We start from the raw sequence: 13,187 nt of genomic DNA on the forward strand, positions 1-13,187 counted from the left end.
CTTCCTTCCTTCCTTCCTTCCTTCCTTCCTTCCTTCCTTCCTTCCTTTTTTATTTCTTTCTTACTATCTGTCTTTATGGCTAAGTGATTTTCCTTCATAATTGTTTTGATTTTTTGCTCTTTATTTTTACCATATCTATTATATGTTTTTGCATTGTGCTTACCATGAGGCTTACAAAAAGTCTTAACGATTTAACTATGATTACAATAAAAGAGAAGAAGAAAACTCTTTAACTCCACCTCCCAACATTTTGAATTTTTGATGTCACAATTTACAATTTTTATGTTGCATATCCCTTAACAAATTATTGTAGTTACTGTTTTTAATAGTTTTGTCTTTTAACCTTCACACTAAAGATGTAAGTAATTTACACACCATCATTAGATTAATAGAGTATTCATATGACTATGTACTCAATGACATATATTTTCAGATGTTTTCATATTACTCATTAATGTCTTTTTCTTTCATCTTGAAGAACTCCCTTTAGCATTTCTTGTAAAACAGGTCTGATGGTTATGTATTTCCTCAGCTTTTGTTTGTCTGGAAAAGTCTATATCTTCTTAATTTCTGAAGTATTCTTGGCTGGCAGTTTTTTCCCTTCAGCATGTTGAATACCTCATCTCACTGTCTCCTGGCCTATAAGGTTTCTGCTGAGAAGTTCGCTGTTAGGCTTATTAAGATTCCCTTGTCGTGGATTTATTAATGTCTATATTTCTAAGAATTGCTACCACAGTTATTTTTAATCTAGGATCTTTCAATAATTCTTATTGAATGTGAAATAAACGAATGAAGGAGTGAAATATCAAAAAAAAAAAAAAAAAAAAAAAAGATTCCCTTGTCATCACACACGGGGGCCTGTTGTGGGGTGGGGGGGGTGGGGAGGGATAGCATTAGGAGATATACCTAATGTAAATGAGTTAATGGGTGCAGCACACCAACGTGGCACATGTATACATATGTAACAAACCTGCACATTGTGCACATGTACCCTAGAACATAAAGTATAAAAAGCAAAAAAGATTCCCTTGTATGTTATTTGCTTCCTTTTTCTCACTGCTTTCAGGATTCTCTCTTTGTCTTTGATCTTCGACATTTTTATTATAGTAGGTTGTGACATAGTCTTACTTGGAGTAGAATTTATTTTCAAATATTTATCTTCCTATTGAACATGTCTAAAATCAAATTAACTGTCTTTACCACAAACCTACTGCTATTGTCTTTCCTGACTCTATTTTTGTCATCATCATTCCTTCAAGTAACCCAGACTTGAAATTGTGTCATTATCTTCAATTCCTCCTCATCCCCTGCCTCTTGCTACAGCATCAGCACTACCATAGGGAATCATTGGCCAAATCTAAATCCTCTGTGATTTGACTTTCAACCTTTATTTACCATTGCTCTTCCCTTACAATGTGAATGCTGTCACCAAAACAGTCTATTTATCGTACCCAAAATACAGCCTCTACATGTCTACCTTCATAAAAAGTTGTGAGGATAGTACAATAAAAATTCTGGATAGCCCTCATCCAGATTCATCAGATGTTTCCACTGAGCTTTCAATCTCTCTCTCTTTCACATTGATATCATCATCTATACTCAATCACACACACATGTATTATTTTTTTCTGAACCATTTGAGAATAAGTGGCAGACACGATCCCCATCTAACCCTAAATAATTCAGTGTTTATTTCCAAAAAATTAGGAACTCTCCTACATAAGCACAGTATAATTGCCAATGTCAGGGAATTGTTTAACATTAAACCAATACTATTAACTATCTACAGATACTGTTAAGATTTGTCATATAGCCCAACAGTGTCTTTATAGCAAAAGAACATCTAAAATCATGCATTGTATTGAGTTCTCATGTGTCTTGAGTCTCCATTTATCTGGAACAGTTCCTGAGTCTTCATTTTTCATGTTATTAACATTTGTGAAAATACAAACCAGTTATTTTGCAGAATGTCCCTCAATTTCAGTTTATGTGATATTTCCTCATGATTAAATTCAGATTATACATTACTAACGTAATGCCAAGTTCTTTTCCATGTGTCATATCATAGTGTTGATTAGTCCCATTGCTGATACTATAAACTTTGATCACTTGGTTTGATCATTTGGTTAAGGTAGATTCTTCCATATACCTACACCGTAAAGTTATTATGTCACCTTTTGAAATTAAAAAAATATCTTGTAGAGATGTACTTTAAGACTATGTAAATATACTGTTACTCTTCAAAATTTCGCTCACTGATTTTTTCATCCATTGATGACTTCCTATAGCACATTTTATTTTGCTTTTTTAATTTAATAAATTGAATAGATATATTCCCATGGTTCAAAAATTTTTAAGTACAAAAGGATATACAGTGAAAGAGTAAAATGTCTTTCTCCCATCTCTGTTCCCTCAGATACCCAGTTCCCCTTCTCATGGGCAGTCGTTGTGTGTGTGTGTGTGTGTGTGTGTGTGTATGTGTGTGTGTATCCTCCCATGGACATTTATGGTTACGTAGGTAAACACAGACATATATGTGGATACTTTTACCCCTATTTATCCAAAAGGTAGCATAGTATACGCACAGCTCTGTACCTTGCTTTCTTTCACTAAAACTATATATCTTGATGATCACTACATATATATTCCAATTATCTGTTGCTTCATAACAAATCACTCTGAAACTCAGTAGCTTAAAATAACAAAAATTTTAAATTTTTTAAATTATCTTTCACAGTTCTGGGACTTGCCTGTGTTCGGCCAGGCAGTTCTCACCTGAGATCTCTCATTTAGTTTTGGTCAACAATGTCTGGGGCTGGAATCTTCACAATGCTTGCTCACTCATATGTCTAGGGGTTAGTACTGGCTGTTGGCTAGAACCTCAGCTGAGGTTACCTACTGCTGGTATACCGCAGATGACCTCCTCATATGTCTTCCCACATCTTCACAGCATGATGACTAGGTTCTACTAGTAAGTGTCCCAGCTGGGAGCTCTATTACTTTGTATAGCCTAGCCTCAGAAATTATGTAAGTCACTTTTGCCTTAATCACAAGCATGCCTGGGTTCAAGGGAAGGGAACACAGAAACCATCTCTTCATGGGAGGAGTATGAGAGTCACATTGTAAGAAGAGTAGGTTAGATAGGAAATTGTTGCAGCTGTTGTTGAAAATATAATACCACAGTCTAGATCTACTTCATATTTTCTTAATAATTGTGTGCCATTCCATTATTTGAATATATCATAATTTACTTAGCCAGTCTCTTATTGATGAACATTTGAATTGTTGCCAGAATTCACAATCACAAAAATGCTATAGCAAATAGCCTCATAGCATATAGCATTTCATGTGTGTGAAATTTATCCTGCAAGTAGACCAGAACTTGAATTGATAGATCAAAAAATAGGTATTTTTTAACTGTACAATTAAATGGTTTTTAATGTATTCACATTGTTGTACATTCTTCACCACTATTCATTTTAGAACATTTTCATTACCCCAAAAAGAAACCCCACTTCCTTTATCCATCAACCCTCAATCCCTGCATCCCCCCAGCCCTAGGCAGCCACTAATCTACATTCTGTCTGTATAGATTTGTTTGCTTGGGACATTTTATGTAAATTGAGTCTTGCAATATGTGGTCCTTTATGACAGGCTTCTTTCATTTAACATAATATTTTCAAGGTTCATCTGTGTTGTAACATGTATCAGTACTTCATTCTTTTATTTCCAGATATTATATCCTATATAAATATAACACATTTTATTTATCCATTCATCAGATGATAGACATTTGAGTTCTTTCTACTTTCTGGCTATTATGAATAATGCTGGTATAAACATTCATGTACAAGTTAATGTGGACATATGTTTTTATTTCTATTGGCTGTATAACTAGTAGTGGAAATGCTGGATTCTATGTTAATTCTGTATTTAACCATGTTAGGAATTGCCAGGCTGTTTTTAACTATTTTCAGTATTGATATATATTTACAAATAGCTCTCCAGAGGAATTGTCCAATTTTTATTCTGATCAGCAGCATATTGATGGTGCCTGTTTTCTCAAAGTCTCACCAAAACAGTGTTATCAAATTTAGGGGCTTTTGACAATCTGATAGGTTAAAAATGTTATCTTGGCATAGTGCTAAGTTAAAGTTTCTCTGTGAGTGAGGTTGAGCACCTTTTCCTATCTTTTAAAGCCATCTATTTGTTTTGCCAGCAATATTTGTTTTGCCAGGTTTTCTTTTGTTAATTTTTTAAATCTACATGTTGGAGTTCTTTATATGTAAGGGAAATTATCCTATGAATTGCAAACATTTTTTCCTCATTTGTAATTTGTCATATGACTTTCCTTACAGTGGTTTTTAAAATAATTCTTTTGTTAAATCTTTGTCTTTAATTTCAACTATATTGAAGCCCATGAATAGAGTAAAAGAATGCATTTTGTCAAAAGCACAGCTGAAACTAAGACTTATTCTTATCTAGGTACTGGCTTTCAGGGCTGACTGTTAATCATAGTTTTATAAGAATTCTTAGTAAATTGCATTGATTTCCTAGTGAGAGAGACTTATCAAAAACAGGCATATTCATTATAACACTGAAAGAAAAAATGATTGCCAGAGGCTTTACTTATAACTGATGTAGTCCCGTCTTTAAAATTCTAGAGGACCTGACTGGAACACTGAATTGTATAATGAAGGGAGTGCTACAGTCAGAGAGCTTCTTACTGAGCTGTACGGCAAAGTGGGAGAAATTCGTCACTGGGGCCTGATCCGATACATTTCTGGGATCTTAAGGAAGAAAGTGGAAGCACTTGATGAGGTACTATAAATTCTTGAATTTATACCAAATCTAAATAAGAGTGCTTTTTAAAAATTGATTTCTATAATTGTTTTTTAAAACAACCATAGCCTCTAACCATTTGAGATGTCTTTTCCACATAAAATATGATATTAAATTCTTTTTGTTTGTGAATGACAAGAATTGTAGATTTATAAAATGTTATAAACCATAACATCTTTATAATGATATTAAGAATTCTATATCTTAAGAATGAATTTACACTAGGTTCCTACCTCCTAGAAAGGGAAACGTCCATACACCATTAGTGGGAATGGAACTTAGTATAGCCACTTAACGGAAAACAGTATGGAGGTTCATCAAAAAACTAAAAGTAGAGCTACCATGGGATCCAGCAGTCTAACTGCTGGGTATATATCAAAAAGAAAGGAAATCAGTATATGCGAGAGATAATCTACAATTCCCATGTTTACTGTGGCACTATTCCCAATAGCAAAGGTATGGAATAAACCTAAATGTCCATCAGAAAATGAATAGATGAAGAAAATGTGGTATATATACACAACTGGATATTATTCTGCATTAAAAAGAGTGAAACCCTGTCATTTATAGTAACATGAATGGAACTGGAGGGCACTATGTTAGGTGAAATAACCCAGGCACAGAAAGACAAATACCACATGTTCTCACTCATATGTGCGAGCTTAAAATGTTGATCTCATAGAGGTAGAGAGTAGAGTGATTGATGCCAGAAGCTGGGAAGGGTAGTCGGGAGTAGGGGACAAAGAAAGGTTGCTTAATGGGCACGAAAATACAATTAGTTTGAAGGAATAAGATCTGGTGTTTAGTGTCACGATAGGATGACTATAGTTAACAATAATTTGTTGTAAATCTCAAAATAACTAGAAGAGTAGATTTGGAATCTTGCCATCAAAAGAAATGATAAATATTTGAGGTGATGGATGTCTCAATTACCCAGGTTTGATCATTACATGTTGTATGCTTGTATGAAACTATCACATGTACTCCATAAATATATATAACTTATTTATCCATAAAAATTGAAAGCTTAAACATTTAAACAAATTTTTTAAAAAGAAAGAAAAAAAATCCATAAACCAACCAAACAAAAAAGTTCCTGCCTTCTAGGAGATAGATGAAAAGACCTCATTGTTTCTTCCTAGAAATCCTTCTTTTCTGATCTTCATGGTATTTTCTGAGGAAGAGAGTTCAGTGTGTCATTATGTTAAGGAGGAGCAAAAGTTTCTAAGCTGAAAAGAGAAATGCTGTGGAAACCTGAGGTGTTACAGAAATGATAATATTATGCTATCTCTTGTTAGGCCTGCACAGACCTTCTCTCCCACCAGAAACATTTGACAGTGGGACTTCCTCCAGAACCTCGAGAAAAGACTATCTCTGCGTGAGTATGGCTGGGTTTGATTAGGCTTCTCTGAGCCTTTAAGGAGTGGTGTGGACTTAGAATTCCCTTGCCCTAGTCTGTCACTGGATGATAATGTCCTACATATGTTCACCTCTATCAGAGACACTTGGTGGAAGAATGTTGGTAATGATAGGGCAAGAGTAAATGAAGGAGAAAACTCACAGAGAGTAGTACTCAAACTGTTTTTACTTACTGGATTTTCCATACCTGCCATTCAAAAAACAAAACAAACAGGGTACCTTGAGTTAGCAACCACAAAATATCAGCCATACTCTGGAAAGAGGAGGTGAAAGAAAGTGGCTAGAGCCAGGGCTGACCATGAAACTCCATGCTGCTCAAGAAGAATAAAGGGGATGGAGGTCATAGTCAAAGAGGAAAAATGGCTACTTACAGAGCAATGTGAGGTAGCACCCTTCCAGGAACCCTGTAATCAGAGTGCCACTGTCTGAGGTCTACCACAGCCTCCAATTGGAAAGAGTACCCTAAGATAGGCTTGGCCTGGAGGGAGATGTGAGTCAAGTGATGGGGCTGGGATGGAAAATTGAATCTTTATACATGAGTCTTCCTTTTGCCACTGGCCATGCCAGTAAAATTCATCTGCAGTAAATGTGTTTAATTTCATATCACACCAGTGCCAAAATTTAAATCTTACAAAGAGTATGTATCTCCAAGAAATATTTTTAGAGATATTCTAATTTCATTCAAAAATGATCTGAAGAATCTGTTTTTCTGCTAGAGAGTAATTTTTAAAAAGGGCATTCCCCCCTGCTTGTCAATTCTACTTCTGTAGCCAAAGTAGTAAAAAAAACTTTTGTAAATATTTCTCCCTCATTTTTTCCTGGTTAAACTCTATCTACAGCATGTTTTTTATTTACAAATTTTTTTTACTACATTAGCTACAGAAGGGATACTTTCGCTGATGTCTGCATGCTACTTCCTTCCTGGTTTATGTCCATGATTTCTGTTACCCTTGAGTTCCAGTTCAAGCTCCCATATGAAGGCTCAGAGAAACATAAGTTCCAGCAAACTTCACCACCACGGGCTCAAAGTGCTCTGGGTACTAAATAGACTCAAAAAGCAGTCTAGGCCACGAGGACTGCAATTCCTGGGCAAATCCTTGTGTTGTGCTGGACTCGAAACCAATGGACTTGGGGTACATGCGACCTAGTGAGATATCAGCTAGGGTGGGCAAAGGAGTGCTTGTGCCACCCCTCTTCCAACTCCAGATAGTGCAACTCTGGGAGAGAATCCTTCCTTCCACTTGAGAGGAGAGGAAATAATAAAGAAGACTTTATCTTGCAAGTTGGATACCAGCTCAGCCACAGTAGGATAGGGCACCAGGCAGAGGCATCAGACTCCCATTCCAGGCCCTAGCTCCTGGATGACATTTTGACACACACCTTGCATCAGAAGGGAACCTGCTACTTTGAAGGGAAGGACCCAGTGTTGGCAGGATTTATCACATGCTGACTAAAGAGTCCTTGGGCCCTGAACAATCAGCACAGTGACCAGGTAGTACATGGCCATGGGCCTTGAGTGAGACTCTGAGACATTCTGGTTCCAGGTGTGACCAAACACATGCCCAGCTATGGTGGGTATATGGAGAGACTCCTTCTGCTCAAGAAAAGGAGAGGGAAGAGTAAAGGGGACTTTGTCTTGCAGCTTAGGTACCAGGTTGGCCACAGTGGGGTAGAGCACAAAACAGGTTCTTGAGGTCCCCGATTATAGGCCTGGCATTTGGCCCAGGAGCTGCTAACAAACGTACAGTGCAGTGGTGTTTGAAGAAGTTTTGCAAAGGAAACGAGAGCCTTGAAGATGAGGAGCATACTGGCCAGCCGTTGAAAGTTGACAATGACCAATTGAGAGCTATCGTTGAAGCTGATCCTCTCACAACTACACGAGAAACTGCCAAAGAACTCAGCATCAACCATTCTACAGTCAGTCATTCGGCATTTAAAGCAAATTGGAAAGGTGAAATTGGAGAAAATATTTGCCAACTACCCATCTGATAAGGGATTAATAACCAGAATGTATAAGGAGCTCAAACAATTCTATAGGAAAAAAAATCTAATAATCTGCTTTAAAAATGGGCAAATAGTCTGAATAGACATTTCTCAAAAGAAGGCATACAAATGGCAAACAGGCATATGAAAAGGTGCTCAACATCATTGATCATCAGAAAAATGCAAATCAAAACTACAATGAAGTATCATCTCACCCCAGTTAAAATGGCTTTTATCCAAAAGGCAGGCAATAACAAATGCTGGCAAGGATGTGGAGAAAAGGGAACCCTCATGTATTGTTGGTAGGAATGTAAATTAGTACAACTACTATGGTGAACAGTTTGGAGGTTCCTGAGAAAAAGCTAAAAATAGAGCTGCCATATGATCCAGCAATCCCACTGCTAGGTATATACCCAAAAGAAAGGAAATCAGTACATTGATGAGATATCTGCACTCCTGCATTTATTTCATCAGTATTCACAATAGCCAAGATTTGGAAGCAACCTAAGTGTCCATCAGTAGATGAATAGATCAAGAAAATATGGTACATATACAAAAGGGAGTACTATTCAGACACAAAAAAGAATGAGATCCTGTCATTCGTAACAACATGGATGGAACTGGAGGTCATTTTGTTAAGTGAAATAAGCCAGACACAGAAAGACAAAGTTCACATGTTCTCACTGATTTGTGGGAACTAAAAATCAAAGCAATTGAACTCATGGAGATAGAAAGTAGAATGATGGTTACCAAAAGACTGGGAAGGGTAGCAGGGGTTATGGGTTGGGAGTGGGGATGGTTAATGGGTACAAAAAGTAGTTGGAGAGAATGAATAAGATCTCGTATTTGATAGCACAATAGGGAGACTATAGTCAAAATAATTTAATTGTGCATTTAAAAATAACTGCAAGAGTGTAATTGGATTGTTTGTAACACAAAAGATAAATGCTTGATGAGATAGATACCCCATTTACCCTGATTTGATTATTATATGTCAAATGCCTGTATCAAAATATCTCATGCACCCCAGAAATATATACACCTACTATATACCCACAAAAATTAAAAATTAAAAAAATTTAAGGAAAAGAATTTGAGGAGAGGACACAATTCAACCCATAAAATCTTGCTTCTGGAAAAATAATCTTTTTTGTATCAGTTTTGTGACACTGTAGGCAATCCAAAGAAGATGGCGTGGTTCATGCCCCAGAGTACTTTGTGTCAGCAGGAGAATCAGAAGTGTGGGAGGATGGGTGTATACGTGTGTGTGGGTGTGTGTGTGGGTGTGTGTGTGCTCGTACGTGAATTGAAACTATAGAAAATCAAACAACTCTATCAACTGTGATTGTAAAATAATAAAATGGTTTCAAAAAGGCACAGCTAGTATTCCATTGTGGGGGTGGGATGCTGAAGAGATGTTGGTTAAAGAAGGAATACATTCTAATGTTCAGTAGCAGAGTAGGGTGACTATTGTTAACAATGTATTGTATATTTCAAAATAACTAGAAGAGAGGACTTGAAATGTTCCCAGCTAAAAGAAATGGTAAATGCTTAAGGTGATGGATACCGTAAGTACCCTGACTTGATCATTACACATCCTATGTATGTAACAAAACATCACATGTAACCCATAAATATGTAGAAATATTGTGTATTACCAAAAAAAGCACAGCTTAAAGTTAATTTAGTACTTTGTAGCCCTAATAGTTACTTGTCAAGTGTTCAAAGCTAACTATGAAAGACTAGTCTAGAAGGACATCATGGTGTGAGTTTTAAATAAATGTTGAAGGAGGAAGAGAATCCAGGTTTAGAGAGAGGAGAGCAGAGCTCCTCTAAGTTGATATGGGCCAGTGTGGTTTCAGGAGGCAATGAAAGAGTTCTGAAGTTTGAAAAAATCAGAATGCTATTGGTCATGATGAAATGTTGAGGCAGTGATGTGGACTTGGATAAAGCTGCTTCATTTTTTCAGCATATTTAAGATTAAGTGGTTGTAGAATATTGTCTTTCTTCACTGTCTTCTTCCTCAGACCTCTGCCCTGTGAGGTGCTCACTCAGCTGATAGATGAAGCCAGTGAAGGGGATATGAGCATTTCAATCCTTACACAGGTGAGAAGAATTGTAAAGGCTAATCTGGTGATTGATATTTTAAAGTTTGTTTTCAATTGATCTAGCAATTTCCAAAGACAACAAAATAGGCGTTGTGAGACCTGGGCCATTATTTTTGTCTATATCTACTCTGTGTGCAGGAAATAATGGTATATCTAGCCATGTATATTCGAACCCAGCCTGGCCTCTTTGCTGAAATGTTTCGACTTCGAATTGGTCTGATCATACAAGTTATGGCAACAGAACTGGCCCACTCCCTTCGATGCTCAGGTACTTAATTCAGTAACTGTTTTAGGTAGAATTCACTTTTGATGTAGGTTTATAGAGTTCGGAATGAAGAAAGAAAGAAAGCTAAAACATTTTTATCCATAGCTCAGGCTGGATATGGCAACCTTGTTCCCCTGTTAGTCACTATTTATGCAAGTCAAGGAGCTGATATGATGACACATTTGTGTATCAGTTCTGCAGATTCAGAATGCTATCTCCTGGGGGCTCTTCACTCCAAATCCTTCTTAACTTAACACTCTTTGCTAACTTCATTTCTCTAACTCTGGAGAGTACTTGAGTGTGACAGACTGGGTTGGGTTCAGATTTAGGCAGTGGAGCATCTGTACACCAAGAATGAGTCACTTCATCAGTGGATCATGGTGTCAGTGTTCTGTCTAGTCACCATCATGATTGAATAAAGGAAGATGACGTTTTCATTAACATCTATCTGACAAGACTCTCTTTGAAATTAACTATAGGTGTATTTGGCAAGATAAAAGTTTTAGTTAGAAGAATAGTTGGGGCCTGTAAAAGTTGTAGGGCAAAATGGTATAAAGTGTGAAAGGGAAAAATGGACCCCTATGGCATGACTCCTTATTCCATTAGTATTTGTTTGATTTCAACAAGAATTGCAAAATAATACAGATAGGGAGGTACAGAAAAATAAAATCACAGTTGTAAAACTCAATTTTAGCCATTCTTTCTGTTAAATTTCCCCCAAAAGGCTTGTAATCAAGCTGTTAACAAGTAGCTAAATTTATCAGTTTGAGTCAAACCTAACTCAAACACATGAGATAATTTATATTTAAGTAACCCTTTGACAGAAGAGAGCTAGCAGTTATTTTATACCTACCATATGCCAGAGACTGTGCTTTTTGCTTTAAGTTTACATATATTATATCATTTAATCCTTACAAGAATCCTCTGGAGAAGAAGGTAGTATTGTGTCACTTTTACCAATAAAGAAACTGAAAGTCAAGGTCACCTAACATCCCCAAAGTAACATAGCTAGTAAATAGTGGAATTTGAGTCTGAGTCCACCTGATTGCAAATGATTTCCAGTTCAGTACATTGTTATAGATAAGCATTATATAGTATTCTCTAGTTGTGGTATCAAGGGATGTTTTGCGAGAGGGTGTGATTGCTCAATAATAAACCTTAATAAGGGATAAGCCCCTGAATATTCACTTTTCCTTAATTGCTTGTTATATTTCTTGTTTTCCTGTGGATTCATGAAAACCATGGCTCTTTATTCCTTATAGGATAAAGTCAAGATCCCTGGGTCTGATATTTAATATCCTCAACAGTCTGGCCTTTACCTTCTACTCCCACAGTACTTCCCACTAATTTTGTCAGTTCCAGTCCTTGGAGAGTGATGTCTCCATTGATTTCAAAGGCAGTTATTGTCTATACCTCTCATTTGGCACATAGAATATGCAATGTTTTATTGTTTATCATGTTTACATGTTCCATCACTCCCAAAGAGATAGTCAGACTCTCAAGATTAGGTATCATGTCACATACCTACTTGTACTAATGTTACTTAAAATGATGACCTGTACATAGTCAACTTTTAATAAATGTATGAGGTTGATTAACATGTTCAGGTTATCCTCTTATAGTCATAATTTCATGAATTCGAATCTGTATCTCTTAAGTCTCTATTATTTCCAGGCTGAGAAGTTTAAATTATTTTAGCCTATCTGCATATATACATTCATTGCCTTTCTCTGGAATGACCTCCAATTCCATTGTTGTTCCTTCATTCTTCCCACCTTCAAATAAAGATTTTACTAAGTATCCTAATGGTGTGGAAGCAGGGCGAAGAAAAAATCAGTTACCTCACTAATCCACAAACTGGATAGTCAGTCCTTAAATATTAAGAATCTGTGGAAGTAAGAATACCTAAGCAGTAGGGTGCTAGCAATTTATTTTGTAATTCTGTTCTTCCAATCAAGTGACTCAGAAATTCTAAGCAAGAAAATAAATAGAGAAAATATAGAGAGGGCATGGCAGGCAAATTAGAAGTTCTTCTGCTCTAACATTTCTGCTGACTAGCTGAGGAAGCCACGGAGGGCCTGATGAATCTCAGTCCTTCGGCCATGAAGAATCTCCTGCATCACATTCTCAGCGGCAAGGAGTTTGGAGTGGAACGAAGCGGTGAGATTGAATAACTGCATTTTCATTTCATACTGTTTGGTTTAAGTATCTCATTGGTTTTAAAATGTTTTTCCTTCATCACAGGAACCTTTTGCCCCAAATAAATAAACTCCAATATGTAAAACAGAAACCAAGCTGTCTTCTGGAGCAAGATTTGGAAACCACTATATTTTTCCTTAAATGATATATCAACTAAGTGGATTGATTATTATCATGTTTCATTTTTAACTGTTTAATGCATTCCCTCACATTATCTTAAGTCTCCACTTTAGGACAATTAGCAACCCATATCATCTGAAACTTTCTTATATTCTAATTGGCAATAATCCAGTAGCTCTTACAGTATTGTATTATGTGTGTAGCTGCTTACGGTACTTCTTTTTTTTTTTTTTTTTTTTTTTTTTTTTTTG

General features: G+C 36.4%; 1 protein-coding gene across 2 annotated transcripts in view; it reads left to right on the forward strand.

The window, feature by feature from the left end:
* Nucleotides 1–13,187, forward strand: part of PHKA1 (phosphorylase kinase regulatory subunit alpha 1) — a 141,134-nt gene that overhangs the window by 104,319 nt on the left and 23,628 nt on the right. For both annotated transcript variants that reach the window (XM_023202119.2, XM_023202120.1), the window contains exons 22-26: nucleotides 4,665–4,821; nucleotides 6,141–6,220; nucleotides 10,272–10,350; nucleotides 10,491–10,620; nucleotides 12,676–12,777. In XM_023202119.2, coding sequence (XP_023057887.1) covers nucleotides 4,665–4,821; nucleotides 6,141–6,220; nucleotides 10,272–10,350; nucleotides 10,491–10,620; nucleotides 12,676–12,777 — 548 coding nt within the window. The remainder of the gene's footprint in view (nucleotides 1–4,664; nucleotides 4,822–6,140; nucleotides 6,221–10,271; nucleotides 10,351–10,490; nucleotides 10,621–12,675; nucleotides 12,778–13,187) is intronic.

The sequence above is a fragment of the Piliocolobus tephrosceles genome, chromosome 12 (assembly GCF_002776525.5).
Source record: "Piliocolobus tephrosceles isolate RC106 chromosome 12, ASM277652v3, whole genome shotgun sequence".
Taxonomy (NCBI): domain Eukaryota; kingdom Metazoa; phylum Chordata; class Mammalia; order Primates; family Cercopithecidae; genus Piliocolobus; species Piliocolobus tephrosceles.